This window comes from Heptranchias perlo, chromosome 22 (genome assembly GCF_035084215.1).
Source record: "Heptranchias perlo isolate sHepPer1 chromosome 22, sHepPer1.hap1, whole genome shotgun sequence".
NCBI lineage: Eukaryota > Metazoa > Chordata > Chondrichthyes > Hexanchiformes > Hexanchidae > Heptranchias > Heptranchias perlo.
Genome location: NC_090346.1, coordinates 19,508,172 through 19,526,466, shown reverse-complemented (window position 1 = coordinate 19,526,466; position 18,295 = coordinate 19,508,172). Strand labels below are relative to the sequence as shown.

General features: G+C 46.7%; 1 protein-coding gene across 1 annotated transcript in view; it reads right to left on the bottom strand.

Moving 5' to 3' along the window:
- The window catches only part of c22h16orf89 (chromosome 22 C16orf89 homolog), an 85,587-nt gene that overhangs the window by 11,289 nt on the left and 56,003 nt on the right, over nucleotides 1-18,295 (bottom strand). The window contains exons 5-6 of the mRNA XM_068003112.1: nucleotides 16,181-16,343; nucleotides 11,555-11,656 (exon numbers count right to left, since the gene is read on the bottom strand). Coding sequence (XP_067859213.1) covers nucleotides 11,555-11,656; nucleotides 16,181-16,343 — 265 coding nt within the window. The remainder of the gene's footprint in view (nucleotides 1-11,554; nucleotides 11,657-16,180; nucleotides 16,344-18,295) is intronic.

The following is an 18,295-nucleotide window of genomic DNA, read 5'->3' as shown; positions in this document are numbered from 1 at the left end:
CTGGTCATGCTGTTCGTCCTCCGAGGGTGTCCACGCACCACCCATCTGGCAGGTGTTGGTCTGAGGGGTTGTGCAGGGTAGGTGGGTGGTTCCTCGCACTAGGGCTGCGGTTTCGTGTCGGTCTGTCCTCTGGCTTGGTGGGGGGTGGTGGAGGGCAGGGGTTGCCCTATGTGACGCGGTGGCCTCCTGCGTGGGTGAGGGCTCTCCCCCGTGGAGTGCACCTTGGCACCTGCCACAGGCTGCTGGCTGCAACACACCTGGTTGGAGAGAGACTGTTTCCCCCAGTGTGGGAAACTCACTGCCTTGAACCCAAAATCCCACACTTCCTCTTTTGACAGCTGATTCAGCTCATTAACTGACCTCAACAAGCAAGGTAAGTACTCTCAAGTGGAACCCCGCTGGCTTTAATTGCCTGCGGGATTCCCACCAGCGGGGCTTGCGCGCGCAGCCCCGCACGTCAGCGCGGTACCCGGAAGTGGGCGGGATTTCGGCGCGATCCGGTCACGTGACCGGATATCGGGATTTTCGGGGCCCCCCCGCTGGATACCCGCAGGTAACCCGACGTGAAAATCGAGCCCTTGGTGTCCAGAGAGACTTGGGTGTCCTGGTGCAAGAAACACAAAAAGTTAGCATGCAGATACAGCAAGCAATTAGGAAAGCAAATGGAATGTTGGCCTTTATTGGAAGGGGGTTGCAGTACAAGAGTAAGGAAGTCTTACTACAATTGTACAGGGCTTTGGTGAGACCTCACCTGGAGTACTGTGTACAGGAAGGATATCTAAGGAACGGTGCAACGAAGGTTCACTGGATTAATTCCTGGGATGAGAGGGTTGTCCTATGAGGAGAGATTGAGTAGAATGGGTCTATACTCTCTGAAGTTTAGAAGAATGAGGGGTGATCTCATTGAAATATGTAAGATTCTGAGGGAGCTTGACAGGGTAGATGCAGAGAGGTTGTTTCCCTTGGCTGGAGAGTGTAGAACTAGGAGGCATAGTCTCAGGATAAGGGGTCGGCCATTTAAGACTGAGATGAGGAGGAATTTCTTCACTCAGAGGGTTGTGAATCTTTGGAATTCTCTACCCCAGAGGGCTGTGGATGCTCAGTCATTGAGTATATTCAAGGCTGAGATAGATAGATTTTTGGACTCTGGGGGAATCAAGGGATATGGGAATCAGGCAGGAAAGTGGAGTTGAGATTGAAGATTAGCCATGATCTTATTGAATGGCAGAGCAGGCTGGAGGGGCCGTATGCTCTTCTCCTGCTTCAATTTCTTATGTTCTTATGGAAAGACTGCCTGAAAGGGTGGTGAAAGCAAATTCAATAGTAACTTTCAAAAGGGAACTGGATAAATACTTGAAGGGAAAAAAATTGCAGGCCTATAGGTAAAGAGCAGGGGAATGGGACTTATTGGATAGTCTTTCAAAGAGCTGGCACAGGCACGATGGGCCAAATGGTCTCCTTCTGTGCTGTACCTACTATCTCACACAGAAGGAGAATTTAGGGCCCTGGTCAGTGGTGTGGGAATGAGTGGAGTTAAAGGAAAAGTTGTTCAATGTGAGAACAAGTGTAAGGTTTTCTTTGTGCCTTATCTTATTAATAAATAGGTCCGAGAGTCTAATGCCAATAACTTTAATACTTTATTAAGAAATACAAGATTAGCAGATTTTCTGTTCTCTCCCTTTTCTTATATTAATACATCAATCATAGTGAACACGCAAGTGACACGCGTCCACATACCTGGATGGAACCTTGGGAGCTTTCCGTTCCAGCTGCTCCCCTTACACCAGTACTCACTTTTATAACCCTTTCTACAACACACCTAGTTCTGATTACAGGATATGATGTAACCACAGCGCCATGTGCTATTCTCTTTGTCTGAAAAATGGTAGAAATTGGTTTTGTCCGGTTCCAAAATACAGACTCCCAGGGGGCAGGGAGAATTTTAACCCCCGAAAACTGGTGGGTTGGGGGCAGGTCAAAAATTGTAGGTTTTTAAATCGCGACTGCATCCCAGCTCCGACGTGTCCACTTTAGTGTGGCACTTAATGTCGTTAAGAGGCATTAAATAACGTTCATATAACTGAGAATTAGTTTAAATTTAACGCCTCCAGGACAGCTTTCCTGGGGCTTGTGACTCTCGCCAGCTAAAAGCAGGCGGGAAAGGCCGGTTCATCAGGTGAGTGCCTTTATTGCACTGCTTGTGGGCCAGGAGGAGCAGGAGTGTTTCCTCCAGGCCCGACAATTACCTGCTGCCATCGGTCCCCCACAATCAGCCGACTCCCCCCACCAATGTCCGTGACCACCGAGCCCTCACCTCACCCCCTCCCCGAGATCACAGAGTCCTCGCCTCCACCTCCCCCCCGATCACTGAGCCCTCACCTCCCCCCCCCCTCCCCGAGATCACAGAGTCCTCACCTCCACCTCCCCCCCCGATCACCGAGCCCTCACCTCCCCCCACTCCCCGAGATCACAGAGTCCTCACCTCCACCTCCCCCCCCGATCACCGAGCCCTCACCTCCCCCCTCTCCCCGAGATCACAGAGTCCTCGCCTCCACCTCCTCCCCACCGATCACCGAGTCCTCACCTCCCCCACCCGTGATCACCGAGTCCTCACCTCCACCTCCCCCCCCCGATCACCGAGTCCTCACCTCCACCTCCCCACCGATCACCGAGTCCTCACCTCCACCTCCCCCCCCCGATCACCGAGTCCTCACCTCCACCTCCCCCCCCCGATCACCGAGTCCTCACCTCCACCTCCCCCCCCCGATCACCGAGTCCTCACCTCCACCTCCCCCCCCCGATCACCGAGTCCTCACCTCCACCTCCCCCCCCCGATCACCGAGTCCTCACCTCCACCTCCCCCCCGATCACCGAGTCCTCACCTCCACCTCCCCCCCGATCACCGAGTCCTCACCTCCACCTCCCCCACCCCGATCACCGAGTCCTCACCTCCACCTCCCCACCGATCACCGAGTCCTCACCTCCCCCACCCGAGATCACCAAGTCCTCACCTCCCCCACCCGTGATCACCGAGTCCTCACCTCCCCCACCCGTGATCACCGAGTCCTCACCTCCACCTCCCCCCCGATCACCGAGTCCTCACCTCCCCCACCCGAGATCACCGAGTCCTCACCTCCACCTCCCCCCCGATCACCGAGTCCTCACCTCCCCCCCCGATCACCGAGTCCTCACCTCCCCCAGCCGTGATCACCGAGTCCTCACCTCCACCTCCCCCCCCGATCACCGAGTCCTCACCTCCACCTCCCCACCGATCACTGAATCCTCACCTCCCCCACCCGTGATCACCGAGTCCTCACCTCCACCTCCCCCCCCCCCGATCACCGAGTCCTCACCTCCACCTCCCCACCGATCACTGAATCCTCACCTCCCCCCACCGTGATCACCGAGTCCTCACCTCCCCCCCGATCACCGAGTCCTCACCTCCACCTCCCCCCGATCACCGAGTCCTCACCTCCACCTCCCCCCCGATCACCGAGTCCTCACCTCCCCCACCCGTGATCACCGAGTCCTCACCTCCACCTCCCCCACCCCGATCACCGAGTCCTCACCTCCACCTCCCCACCGATCACCGAGTCCTCACCTCCACCTCCCCCCCCCGATCACCGAGTCCTCACCTCCCCCCACCGTGATCACCGAGTCCTCACCTCCCCCCCGATCACCGAGTCCTCACCTCCACCTCCCCCCCCGATCACCGAGTCCTCACCTCCCCCACCCGTGATCACCGAGTCCTGACCTCCACCTCCCCACCGATCACCGAGTCCTCACCTCCCCCACCCGTGATCACCGAGTCCTCACCTCCCCCACCCGTGATCACCGAGTCCTCACCCCCCACCCCGTGATCACCGAGTCCTCACCTCCACCTCCCCCCCCCGATCACGAATCCTCACCTCCCCCCACCGTGATCACCGAGTCCTCACCCCCCACCCCGTGATCACTGAGTCCTCACCTCCACCTCCCCCCCCCCCCCCCGATCACCGAGTCCTCACCTCCCCATCCCCCGAGATCACTGAGTCCTCACCTCCCCCCCAACATGATCGCCCCTGCCAAATGATCACCACCCCCCCCTCCACACACGATTACCAGCCCCCCACCAACGTCAATCCAGCCCCCAAGGACGAAACCCGGAAGTGAAATGTATTGCCTTTAATAACCCTGAAGTGAAATGTATTGCCTTTAATAACCCTGAAGTGAAATGTATTGCCTTTAATTGAGTTGCGATCGCAGATTCTGACGTGTTCACTTCACTCGGGATTCCCACTTGGAAATCGACGCCCCGCTCCCTTCCCGCATTCAAATAAAAATCATGCCCAGGGCCTCAGTCTTTATCTCTTCAAGGTTTGCCTGTTTAGTACATTTCCATTAGGCCACAGCTGGAGCCAGTCTGTCCTAGACAGCACTTCAATTGTCTGACTTTAACCTTTTCACTTTCAAAGTCTCAGCTAAGCATTCTAATTATCTATAGCTAGCTTTCATTCTGTTAGTTTTTATAATTTTAAAATCATATGTTATGATCTGATCTATTATATTATGCATTCTTACTGTAGTTTGTATTATGGTTAACTACAAATTGTTACAGTTGGCTGGGTCTCTACTTTCTAATCTTATCTCACCCAGCCTGAGTAACCAAGGATGTCTCTTCCTGTGTCAGCAGAAATCTGTGCTGAGTTGGGCCACTGTTCAAGGAAGAAGTGGAGGGCTGGCAGGCCGTCCTGGTGAGGTATTGAGGTGTAGAGGGACTGTATGTCCATAAGCAGACAGTTAGGACCAGAAAACTGGAATTTGTTAAAATGGCAGAGAGCATCAAAAAAAAATCATGGATATATGTAGATTGGAACTGCACAAGGGGGAAAAAGAATGGAGTCATGATAAGAAGAATCAAGTTCAGTAGGAACAGACTGAAACGATTAGCTTACTGGTACAGACCTGCTTGTGGACCTTGGGGAGGGGGTAGAAGTGGCCTATGCAGAGTTAGGGAACAAGAGGTTGGAAGCCATGGGGAGGGGTGAAAAGAATCTTACAGAAAAGATGAGATTAGTAACGGTCTATGAAATGATGGCTTGATGTTCATTCGTGGGATTGTGTTCTGGGTGTGGGGGGGTAGGAGGAATTGTCAGAGAGCTAGTATTCAGCTTCAGCAAGATCGAGGTTTCATCCCCTTAGTCAGTAGGATTGATAAGGATGTTGGGATTAGACTTCAGAGAACGGAGGGCTGCAAGTTTAGAGGGAGACAGATTAGAGTAAGTGAGGGGAGTGGAAAGACCGACATGGTCAATACCACACCACCAGTTCACAATAAAAAGATCAAGAGAGGGTAGATTGCCAGAGCGAGGGGTCCAGGTGGATCGGGGAGGCTGAAGACAGGAGAAAGGGTCAGATGTAAGGGGAGTTGGTATTCAGGATGAGGACTCTCGTCGGAACATTATTGACAGAGTGGTCTGCATCCTTGGTGTGGACCTTTTTGTCTTCCACCAGACTCCTGGGCTACTGGAGTTTGCCCTGCCTTGCCGTTCTTTTTTACATCCCTTCCCACTTATCTCCCTTTAGCCATTCACACACTATGGGGATAATTTTGACTTTGTGCGATGGTGTAAAAAGGGTGACAGCGAATCGGCAACCCATTTTACATCTCTCCCGATTTTTATTCCCATTGATTTCACACAATCGCATGAAGTCAAAATAACCCCCTACGTATCTCAGATACGTCTTTCATTTCTCATTATGGTGGTGGCGCAAAACAGACAACAACAACACTGAAGTCAATGGAAAAGAAATTCGGGCAGGACAATTCGCTATTGCCTGTTTCCCACTACCGCCCAAGGCTAATTTCACCCCCAATGCCTCCTTTTGTCTCCTGCTAATGTCACTTCTGCTATTTAAACATCTCGGGGGGAAAATTGGATAAGGTCCGTTTTGGGCGGGTGCACTAGTACCCAGTGACCGTGAACTTCGTGCTGCCTGCTACTTACCATGATATCTCCGTGCAGCTCGCACAACCCGCGCTGCTGAGATGCTGCACAGAGAATGAGAAAGTTGGAAATGGGGCGTACACAGCGCACGTCATCAGCAGCCAGGATGACAGCATTCCTGCTCCCACTCCTGCCATTCCGCCAGTGCCCCTGTTGTTGCCTCTCGGCCAGCCAGGCCAAACAGCTGCAGCCCATGCTGAGATGGTGCAGTCTGAAGCCAGGCCCTCCCGGCCCAGAGCTGCTTGAGGTCGTCCTCCAAGGCCATCTGGACGTTCCTCCATTGAAGGCCAGCAGCCTCCCACCACCCATGCTCCAGCCACTGGGGAAGCACCTCGTAGGAGCTCTAGGATAGGTAAAGGCACACGGACAACAGGCACTAAGGGAATGCATAAGGGTGAATAGTTCTGTTATGTTTCCATAATTTCATTTATTCATTGATAAATGAGAGTTTGATTTTGCATTTGGTGGTGGTTTTTATTTATGCAATGAGCTGAGAGGGAAACCAATGTGTCATCAGATGGAGGGCGATTTGATTGTCTTGTGGGAGCGGAAAGGTGGGGAGTGTAGGACTGTGGGTGAGTTGGGGGATGTATTTCAAATTATTGATAGCGGGCACGGATCAGGCGAGCACGCAGAGCCCTTGCAGACAAGGCGGTGGTTCCTCCTGCATCCTTGCATCTTCCTCCACTTCCTCTTCCGGCTCCACCCCCTCCTCCTCCTCCTCCTCCTCCTCCTCCGCCGCCTCTGGCTCAGGGTCTTCTCCAATCGTTGGTGGCAAAGGCTAGTCCCTCATGATGGCGAGGTTGTGCAGCATGCAGCATACCACCACAAATCTGCCCACCCGCTCAGGGGAGTACTGCAGGGCTCCTCCAGACTGGTCCAGGCAACGGAAGTGTTGTTTGAGGAGGCCTATGGTGTGTTCCAGATGTTGCGTGTGGCAGTATGGCTCCCATTATAGGCCTGCTGTGCTCGTGTGCGTGGATTCCTGACCGGTGTCATGAGCCATGGCGTGAGGGGATAGCCCTCGTCGCCCAGTAGCCAGCCTTTGACTTGCCGAGTCAGGTGAAAGTTAGCTGGCACGTTGGACTGCCGCATGACGAAGGTGTTGTGACTGCTCCCAGAGTAGCGGACATCGACCTCCGAGGTTCGATGCATGTGGTCGCACACCAGCTGCACGTTGAGGGAGTGGAAGCTCTTTCGGTTGACAGCTGAGTTGATGTGCAGGGCACGCAGGGCAATATGGGTGCAGTCAATGGCACCCTGCATCATGGGGAAGCCAGCAATGCAGGCGAACCCCCATACTCGCTCGTTCTGCTTGTCTCTGTGCAGAGGGAAGGTAATGAACCTGTTCCTCATGTGGTATAGTGTGTCTGTGACCTCCCTTATGCAGCAGTGCACTGCATACTGTGAGATGTTGCACATGTCGCCAGCAGAGGCCTGAAATGCTCCTGAGTCGTAGAAATTCAGTGCCACGGTGACCTTCACAGCCACAGGCAATGCTATCCTCGCCCTGCTCTGAGGCTGCAGTTGTGGCCGCTCCAGTTGATAGATCTCCGTCATGGCCTCCTTGGTGAACCTCAGGCGTCGGATACAATCCTCCTCGGTCATGTTGAGGTAAGAGAATTGGTCCCGGAAGGCCCTCATTGGGTAGGGCCTCCTGCTCAGTGCCCTGCACCTCCTCGTCCTCCGTCCCCTCACAGCTTGACCTGCTGGGCCTCTCTGCATGCTCCCAGTCATGCTCAATGCCCAGCCTCTAGCAGACCGCCAATGGTTGGCAGGAATGTTGTTCAACCACAGATGTAACTTTCCGACCCGTAAGGCAGTACCTGCCAAACCACTCTCAAAAGTAGTGTAGGAACTCTCAGTAAGAGTAGGGAGCGTCAAAAAACACTTCCCACTCCTCCAGCAGCCAGAAGCAATAATCCAGCAACTAACCTGCAACACCTGCATGGCCCCTTTAAATAGCGCTGGTGGGGGCTCCTTCAGGCACTGTAAGAAACGTTTAGATGGTCGGGCTTAAGACTTTGCATTGAGTTGAGCGTTAAGGTCCAAACTGGTGTCTATTACTTTAAATCAGCGTTGCACACTGATTGCACGCATTTTCTCCTTACTTTACATGCTTCCAGCGTCCTGTATTTGCGAATGCGCTAACTCCTATACCAAGATAGCAACTGACGCACATCATGCTGGAAACGTGCATGCGCATCCAAGACGCCATCTTGGATGTCAGAGGGGCCGTGTAGCGCCAAAACAATGGGCGCTACACGTCCCAATTTAGCGCCCCTCCTGTTTTCCACCCAAGCTGTTCACAGGTCTCTATTTCTTTTCCTGTGTGTGTGTGTTTTTCTCTCTCCCTTTCCCTTGTTCTGTTCCTTTTAAATGCTGAGTATTTCCAGCTTTTTCTGTTTTTATTTCCAGGAGCCATGGATGTTCCCTGTAATTGACATCATCAAAGCTAGCTGACATAGTCAATGGCTCCCTCTCCTCAGGCATCTCCCCTTCAAAATTACAATTATCATTCCCCTCTTAGTAGAGCTGACTCTTGGCCTTGCTACCATTGCCAACTACATCCCATTTACAGCCTTCCTTTCCTCTCGAAGGTCCTTGAATGTGTCATCACCTCCCAGGTCTGTATCCTTTCTCCTGTAATTCCCTGTTCAAATCCCTCCGGTTTGGATTCCACCCTTTTCAGAATCGAAATGGCCCTAACCAAATTCATAAATAACATCCTCTGTGACAGTAACTGTCATGCATTATCCCTCCTCATCCTCCTTACCAACCATCCTCCTCCCAGTGCCTAACCTCCATTGTCCAGTTCTGTGGGACTGGTTCCATTCCAATCTTTCTGAGCACAGCCAGAGCATCTACAACAATGGCTTCATTCCTGTCCCTGCATTGTCACCCCCAAGAATTGATCATTGGCTTCTTACCTTTCCATCACCTCCTTTGATCCCTCAACTGCCTCCATGAAGATAGACTGTTTGTCCATCCAACTCTGGATGAGCCAAAACTTGCTCCAGCTTATTATTGGGAAGATCTGAGCCATTAGCAAAGGAACAGAGTTTGTGGCAGAGACTGAAGCCGCCGATACCACCCCTCTTCCCAGCCACCGTCTCCAGCTGAAGCTGACTGTTCACAACCTTGCTGTTCTGTTGAACTCTGAGTGGTGATTAAGACTGTATACCTCTTCATCACTAAAAGTGCCTACTTCTACCTCTGCATTTTTTCAGCTTTGCCTCTACCTCAACCTCAACCACTGAAACTCTCAAACATGCCTTTGTCACCTCCAGATTCTACTGATCTCATTGCTGGCTTCCCATCTACCAACCTTCATAAACTCCAACTTGTCCAAAATTCTGCTAACAGATCCTGTCCCATACAAAGTTCATTTCACCTATCATTGCTGTCTTTATTGACCTACATTGGCTCCACATCCCTCAGAACTTTAAATTTACAATCGTTCACCTGGCCATGGCCCACCCTGTCACTGCAACCTTCTCCAGCCCTATGTTTCTCCACCCCCCGAACATTCTGAACTCTCTGACTAAACCTTTCCATGTCACACCTTTAGAAACTTCAAAACCCATCTCTTTAATCAACCTTTTAGCCACCCCACTTAATCTCTTAATTTTTAGATCAGCATTCATTTTCCATAAATTTATTCTGTGAAGAGCTTAAAACTTCTTTCTTTCCATTCAAAGCATTTATAAATGGAAGTATTTGTTGATGTTTAGTCACTACACCCCTGCTTCCCTTTTACCCATCTTAAATCTAATTTCACCTCTAGGGTTCTTTGTACGTCTAGATGTCTGTCAAAACATCCAGACACTGAACTCATGCCTTACTTTTAAGGAGTGTTGCAGCAGTTTGTAACTGGAAATTAAAACAAACTCATTCTTCTAGACCCCGTAATCCTCTTAATTGTGAACTCGCTGGACAACAAATTCCATAATAGTCACAAAATGCACATTATCTTCTTTTTACATTAACAAAAAGATCCAAAGATGAGGAGTCTCCTTTATCAAAATGTAGCTGTTATTTCTACTAAAAAGCAACGACTGCGACAGTGTGTGTGCGCACTGCCAATTTTAGTACATCAAATTTTGATTTATGATTATTGCGCATAAAAATCGTTTGACATGCAGCAATGGAACTCCAACACTAGGGGTTACATTTCCCTCTGCTAATTTTAGCAAAAAGCAGACACGAGTCCGAAGTGATATTCTGTGCCTTGTACTTACTAAAGTACACTTTTTCACTAGAATTGAGAAAAATATAATCCTAATTATTGAATTTGTTATTCCAGCTATTATCTCACCTAACTACATTTGTTACTTACTTTTTAAGATTATTTTATCTGCTCCTTTAAAAACATCCCCTGCACTATTGTGTCAAAATAAAGACTTCTGTCTTCTCCTCTAACTCAACTCTCTCCCAGGACCTCAAAACTGCGAAACTCCTCAGCTCCCTCATGTTTCCGTGTCTCTTAAAATCTACGTGTTTTTAAAAGCTCAACTTGGTGTCACTAATTACTCCTTCATGATCTCATTGCCTTCTGTCTTACTCTCTTAGCCTAGGTGGTGTTCTGCACCTAAACTTTTCAATAATAAAAAGCACCATTTGCAATAGAGTAGGTGAGCTGATCCCATTCAGCTTTAGAACTGGTTGCTTGCCAGTCCCCAAGTGTGCACCTGGTTAATTTGCTCTGTATTTTTCATCCCTTTAATGGGAGAGGGGAGGAAGCACCCTGTACTTCATACAGATGAACAACAGATCTATTGTGTGAGGAATCGTAGACATCCTAGCAACAACAACTTGCATTTATATAGTGCCATTAACATAGTAAAACCTCCCAAGGCGTTTCAAAAGAGCGTTACCAAACAAAATTTGACATTGAGCCACACAAGGAGATATTAGGACAGGTGACCAAAAGTTTGGTCAAAGAGGTAGGTTTTAAGGAGCATCTTAAAAGAGGAGTGAGAGGTAGAGAGGCAGTGAAGCTTAGGCATCTGAAGGCACGGCCGCCAATGGTGAAGCAATTAAAATCGGGGGTACGCAAGAGGCAAGAATTGGAGGAGCGCAGAGATCTCAGAGGGTTGTAGGGCTGGAGGAGGTTACAGAGGTAGGGAGGGGTGAGACCGTGGAGGGATTTGTAAACAAAGATGAGAATTTTAAAATTGAGGCATTCCTGGAACGGGAGCCAATGTAGGTCAGCAAGCACAGGGGTGATGGGCAGCAGAGTTTTGGACTCTTGTGGTGCAGCCAATTAGTACATTAATATGTTGCATCACAGAGCTGAATCCAATCCAGTGCTTCTAACAAAGTATAACAAGGTTTGACAAAAATACTTCTCTGTATTTAGGGATAGAGGAACAGGGTGGGTAAATACGATTAGGACTATGTGCTCGTGTAGACAGTAAACACCAATATGGACTGGTTAGGCCGAATGGCCTGTTTCCATATTGTAACTTCTATATATTTCTATGTGACCCTTTTAAAACAGCTTCACAGACATGTGAACAGTACGGCATTGATTAATATGCACTGTTTAATATGAATCAACTCACCAGACTTTCCAAAGCAACCAGTAGTCTGCTGCCACATCAGAATGGTTTCAAGCCATCGGGCCTTGTAGAAATCAGAAAATCCAACCAGTCCGCAAAGCATTACTGGAAAAATTAGTCATCGGCTGTGATTTCAAACAACTAAAGGAAAACTAGAACTAGTATATTCACTGTACTTGTCAATCTGTCTCACGCCCTTTAGGTACTCTCTAGAAACAGGGTACAGAAAGAATTTATCGTCTTTCAACATTCTTTCTATTTCAAATTTGGTGCATCATCCCTTAGCTGGCTATATTGTTCTTATTTCTTTGGTTTCGTGAATACCTGTTTGAAATTACTAAATGGGTTTTTAGAATCCCTTATTTTCTTGGTTAACATTGAGATTATAATATATACATTTAGATCAGAAATTCAAGATTCTAAAGGTTCAAATAATAAAATTCACTAGAATTGATGTTCAGTCCAATTGATCCTGTTGGTGAGGGCAATACACTTTTTTTGTTCCTGTTTGATTTTTTTACACCTGTTCTGTATGTCAGCTCAGTACTACATTCCAAAATAACATGACTGAGTTATTGTTGGAATAAGTATGAAACGTACAAAGTATTACAATTAGACCTGTTAACTTATCTGCAGAGCCCTATATTGTTTTTAAAAAGTAAAAAGGAACTATCAATTTTGTTGTCTGACATGTCCAATAATAATTGCAACAATGTGATCATAAAATCATAGAACTGTTACAGCACAGAAGGAGGCCATTCGGTCCATCTTTGTAAGAGCAATCCAGTTAGTCCCACTCCCCCGCTCTTTCCTCGTAGCCCTGCAATTTTTTTCCCCTCAAATATTTATTCAATTCCTTTTTGAAAGCCATGATTGAATCTGTTTCCATCACCCTTTCAGGCAGTGCATTCCAGATCATAACTACTCACTGTGTAAAGAGGTTTTTCCTCATGTCACCTTTGGTTCTTTTGCCAATTATTTTAAATCTGTGTCCTCTGGTTCTCGATCCTTCTGCCAATGGGAACAGTTTCTCTTTATTTACTTTATCTAAACACTTCATGATTTTGAACACTTCTTTCAAATCTTCTCTCAATCTTCTCTGCTCAAAGGAGAACAACCCCAGCTTCTCCAGTCTATTCACATCCTGGATGAGTCCCTCATCCCTGGAACCATTCTAGTTATTCTTTTCTGCACCCTCTCTTCACATCCTTCCTAAAGTGCAGTGCATAGAATTGGACACCATACTCGAGTTGTGGCCAAACCAGTGTTTTATAAAGGTTCAACATAACTTCCTTGCTCTACGCTCTATGTATTCTACGCCTCTATTTATAAAGCCCAGGATCCCGTATGCTTTTTTAACCGCTTTCTCAACCTGTCCTGCCACCTTCAAAGATTTGCGCACATATACCCCAGGACTCTCTGTTCCTGCACTCCCTTCAGAATTGTACCATTTAGTTTATATTGCCTCTCCTTGTTCTTCCTGCCAAAATGTATCACTTCACACTTCTCTGCATTAAATTTCATCTGCCATGTGTCCACCCATTCCACCAGCCTGTCTATGTCCTCTTGAAGTCTATCACTATCCTCCTCACTGTTCACTACACTTCCAAGTTTTGTGTCATCTGTGATTGTTAGGTTATTCAGTATATGGATTAAAAGGAAGAATCCAAAACATGGCAAGTGATTTTTCCTCAAGCAGGAAACGTGTAAATGCTGGTAGTATTTTGATTTTCCGCCTGGTAATAATGCATTTTTGCCAACATCTCTGGACTTCTAATTTTCCCTTTCACAACAGCAGCAATAATTAGCAATTACTGAAGCACTGGGAGAGGGGTTGGGGGCACAACCAGAAGGGATTGGTTAAATAGTCACAACCAGCTGTAAGGGGAAAACTATGGTATTAGGCTGTAATGAATTTACTGCCCATATTGCCAGTGATAAATCAGTTATTCCCCACCATAAGCAAAATCACCAACAGGAGAAAACTTGCTTAAGAGGAGATGTATTCCACAACAGTATACACATTCCAAAGAAACCCCTGCTGCCAATTTTTCATAAGTGAAAGGTGGGTCAAAATCACCCTCTGAGGACAACTTGATGGAGCCATTACCCATCATGCTCTAACAAGCCCCCACCAAAAAAAATGAAGGAGGGCTCACAGCAGAGTGTCAACAGGACATCCTCTCACTTCAAACCATCGCCTCATCTACACTCAAAGATGTGGAGATGCCGGTGATGGACTGGGATTGACAAATGTAAGGAATCTTACAACACCAGGTTATAGTCCAACTGTTTTATTTGAAAATCACAAGCTTTCGGAGGCTTTCTCCTTCGTCAGGTGACGAAGGAGAAAGCCTCCGAAAGCTTGTGATTTTCAAATAAAACAGTTGGACTATAACCTGGTGTTGTAAGATTCCTTACACTCAAAGAGGCTGAGGCAAACAAAAGAAATCAGATCGATCATTCCTCAGTGCTGAGCCAAAAGCAAGTAGACACTGCAAGAGAAGAATAAAAAGGTGAAGGAAGAATGTGATTGTTTTCTGTACATTTATGTCTTTTGGCTGTTTTGTGAAAGGAATGTCAGGAAAATAACCTAAAATCCAGAAACAATGAACAAGTTCAGCTCTATGAATTTAATAGCATAATTCAATCTCACAAAATAGTGCGTTCCGCTGTTTCCTCAGATGGGTTTTAAATTGGTGCTGGTTAGCAGAAATGAGGAGGCCAGACTCAGAGTTCTCATGATGTTATTCTCATGACATCAAGACAATATTTAATTGAGTATGGCACCAAAGAGACCGAGCAAAACTGAGGTCAATGGTCCAGTCTTCCACCTGTGAGTAATCTGATTTAAAATCACTGAAAATAACTTTAAAAAGCGATACTAAACCATTTAATAGGTGTACATTAGTCAGTTTCTTAGTAAATTAAATATTTTTTGATATGAAAAAACTCTTAAAATGTGCCTACTAGTGCCTAAGAAAATGAGCGCCATTTGAAGAGCCTTCCCGAACCAGCGCAATCAGCGCAATTTTGACCTGGCCAGAATTGAATCTTAAACCAACGTAAAAGATCACGGAAAACATGAACATAAGTGATTTTGGGTGTAACTCACTAAGGTTTAAAATTCCCTGATCGATTGCGCTGGTTCAGCCGACTCTGCCCAGATTGCATTGATATTACTGGCGTAAATGAGTGGAAACTCTCCCCCTGTCTGAATATCAAAAGTTAACTGGAGGTGTTTGTAAAGGGAAATATTTAAAAGGGTGACTTATCTTCATGCAAAAAAGTGTTTGGAAAACGTTTTCTTTATTTATTTACAGGCATACTTGAACTGTACAATGTTCTGTTCAGAGCACATCTTAATTATTGTGTCCAGTTCTGGTCACCAAGAGACAAAAGAGAAGTTTAAGCTTCGAAGACAGTGCAAAGAAGAGTGACCAGACCTGGCACCGAGAACAGAGTTATTAAAAACTGGAAAAAATGTTCAGCCTTTACAGGACAAGGTAACTGAGTAGCGACCATTTAAAAGAAAACCAAGACTAATGCCTCATATTAGACCGAGATAGTAGGGTACGGTTGCAGAGATAAAAACAAATTTAGGAGTGCTTTCAGGAAGGTCTTCTTCACACAAAGTGATTAACACATAAAATGGAGTTCCAGATAACATAGAATTGTAAACAATGGAATGATTTAAGAAACAATTAGATGCTGTGATTGGGGTATTGTAAGGGCGTGCTGAGTGAATGAGCTCTCTATCTTGTATTCTTGAGAGTGCTGTAATAACAAAAATCATGTCAAGACAATCCAGGATTACCAACCCCAAAATATAAAAATCTTACATGATCTTAGTACATACTCTCTTTTCAGATACCACATCTCTTCTGAATTTTCATACTGCTTTAGGAATCTAAGCTTTCCCTCATACACAGCCACACAATTTCAGATACTTTCTCTGTTCCCCAAACACAACTAAACGCTCACCACGTTTAAAAAAAAATTAGGCATTATTATCTGCTTTTAAAATTATTTTTAAAAACAGACAGCTGCCTGCTTTTGTGATTTTTTTTAAATTATAAAATAGGCATGACACTTCTGGCTCTTTACTCTCCCCAAATAGTAAAAAGTTTAACAAAGCTTTTTTTTCCATGAAAGCAGTGCCCTTTTAAAACAATAGCTTATAGGGTGGCCAAGGACCTCATGTGACTAAATGCTTGACAGACAAAGAGATCATAGAGTGCAAGTTCCAGAGGTACCAGTCACTCAAAATTGCCTGGCCCAGATATTTGAATTCTGTTAGATCTGAGCCAGGCAGCAATTTGAGATACCGTGCAACAGCAACTGAAGAACTGAATTATTCAAACTCACCCATGCTTAAAGAAATGAATATATGATTTTGTTACACATAGCTCAGAGGAAGTATACCCCTCCCCTTAAATGATGCCTCTTGTTGGCCAGAGCACTGCAATGACAGTGGCCCTGTCTGGAGGAAGATACACAGCGCAAAGATTCTTGTAAAGGGAATAATGGAGAGAATTTCAGATTTCAGACTATAAACCTAATCTTCTATTTTTTTCAGCAGCTATCAATTTTATCATAGCAATTTGTCCTTAAATTCAAGCTACTTACTATTTTCCATAAATAAATCTCGTAGATAAAATGGAAAGTCATTATCTTCGATTTCCAGGTTTCTTCGCATCATATTGGAGCAGAAAATCTTCTTATAATCCTGAATAAAGAGTGAAGCTTTTGATTCCATGTGCTGTGCCCCTACAATACTTGAGCATCTTTTCTAGAATTTGAATAGAAAAAGAAATTATTTGGGAAGAGGATGTTGTCTTTATCAAAATTAATTTTAGCATAAAGTTTGATTTGTCTCATATTTAAATATATAATCTTGATTTCTTTTTTCTTTGAAATAATGACTAAATATCTAGCATTGTTTATCATTTCTTAGAATGAATACCCTGTCTTCTTACTCAGTCTTATATTCAGTCACATTTCTTTCTCAAGAGCCTTGTTAGTCTAAAAAGGGACACTTTTATTCCTCTCCCCAATTTATTAATGGTTTCAATTTTAAATTTTGAAGATCATCAAAACTTAAGGGCTACATAATGAAATGAAATGAAAAACCATTTGATTCCCATAATCATCTATTCCAAACTTACATTTCAAAGTGAGCTTTTTTTCTTCTTTAACCCTCTCTTGCCTCTCCCTTCCACACATCAAGCACCATCCCTTAACTAAAAGGTTGGACAGGTGGCCTGCTCACCAACTTCTGTCAATGAGTGCAAATGGAAACCATAATATCAATGAGATCAACCCAGCAAGACTCTCCTTCAGATTTTCCTACTGTTGCTGTGAGGATGATTTTAAGGTGTCAGCCTTGGCTCAGTGGCAGGAGGTCATGGGTTCAAGTCCAACTCCAGAAACTTGAGCACATAATCCAGGCTGACACTTCAGTGCAATACTGAGGGAGTGCTGCACTGTCAGAGGTTGCATCTTTGAGATAAAATGTTAAATAGAGGTCCCGTCTGCCCTCTCAGGTGGACATAAAACATCCCATGAAGAAGAGCAGGGGAGTCCGCCTGGCATCCTAGCCAATATTTATCACTAAAAAACATTATCTCATTTTCTCACTGCTGTTTGGTCTTGCCGTGCACAAACTGGATGCCACGTTTCCCTGCATCACAACAGAGACTACAGCCAAAGAATTACTTTTGAAGTGTAAAGTGCTTTGGGATGTCCTGAGGTTGTGAAAGGAGTTATATGTTCTTTCTTTCTTTCTCTTCAATCAACATCGCCTCTTATGTAAGTTTCAAGTCTTAGCCATTCCTTTATCAGGTTCCAAAATTTTGAAACTGGAATCTGGGAGCATACCCAAATGTTTGTGCACTATTGGTCAACTACTCTAAACTGGAATTATTACAGCAGATGTTCCTGTTATTGCACATGGTACAAAAGATTCCATGAGCACAGTGCATAGAGGAAGATAGTCTGGGGACCATTGCACACCCAGAGGAAGATAGTCTGGGGACCATTGCACACCCATAACAGACCCCACCCAATTTTCCATCTATCCCATTATATCTAATACACTATGGGCCCGAATTTAGCAGGCCTGCGGGTTCCCAGCGGGTGGTCCTCCGGGAGCGTGGTCAACACGCTCGGCGAAATTAGTGGGTTGCCCACGCGATCGTAGCAGGCAACCCACTAATAGGAATCAATTACCTGCTCCTCCGGGGTCCACGGCGCTGGCCTGCGCGTCGGTCGGGCTGCGCATGCGCAGTACGATCTGTCAGCTGGAGGCTCCCTAGTTAAAGGGGCAGTCCTCCACTGACAGATGCTGCAACCAATGGGACAAATTGCAGCATGGAGCAGCCCAGGGGGAAGGCTGCTCCCAGTTTAATGATGCCTCACCCCAGGTATCATCAGATGGGGTGAGGAGGAGGGGGAGGACACAGATCTTCCCCCCGGCGGGCGGGAGGAAGCGGCCAGCCTCTGCCACCAAGAAGGCCTGGCTCGAGGTGGCAGAGGGGGTCACCTGCGCCACCAACATATCGCCCACCTGCATACAGTGCAGGAGGCGCTGCAATGACCGCAGTAGGTCAGCCGCAGTGAGAACACGAAGTCTTTCCCCTACACTCCGTCTGCCACAACACTGCCCCCACCCCACATCTCCTTCGGCACCGCCAACACTATTCTGTCACATCACCCTTCATACCCACTCACACCCCATCCTCA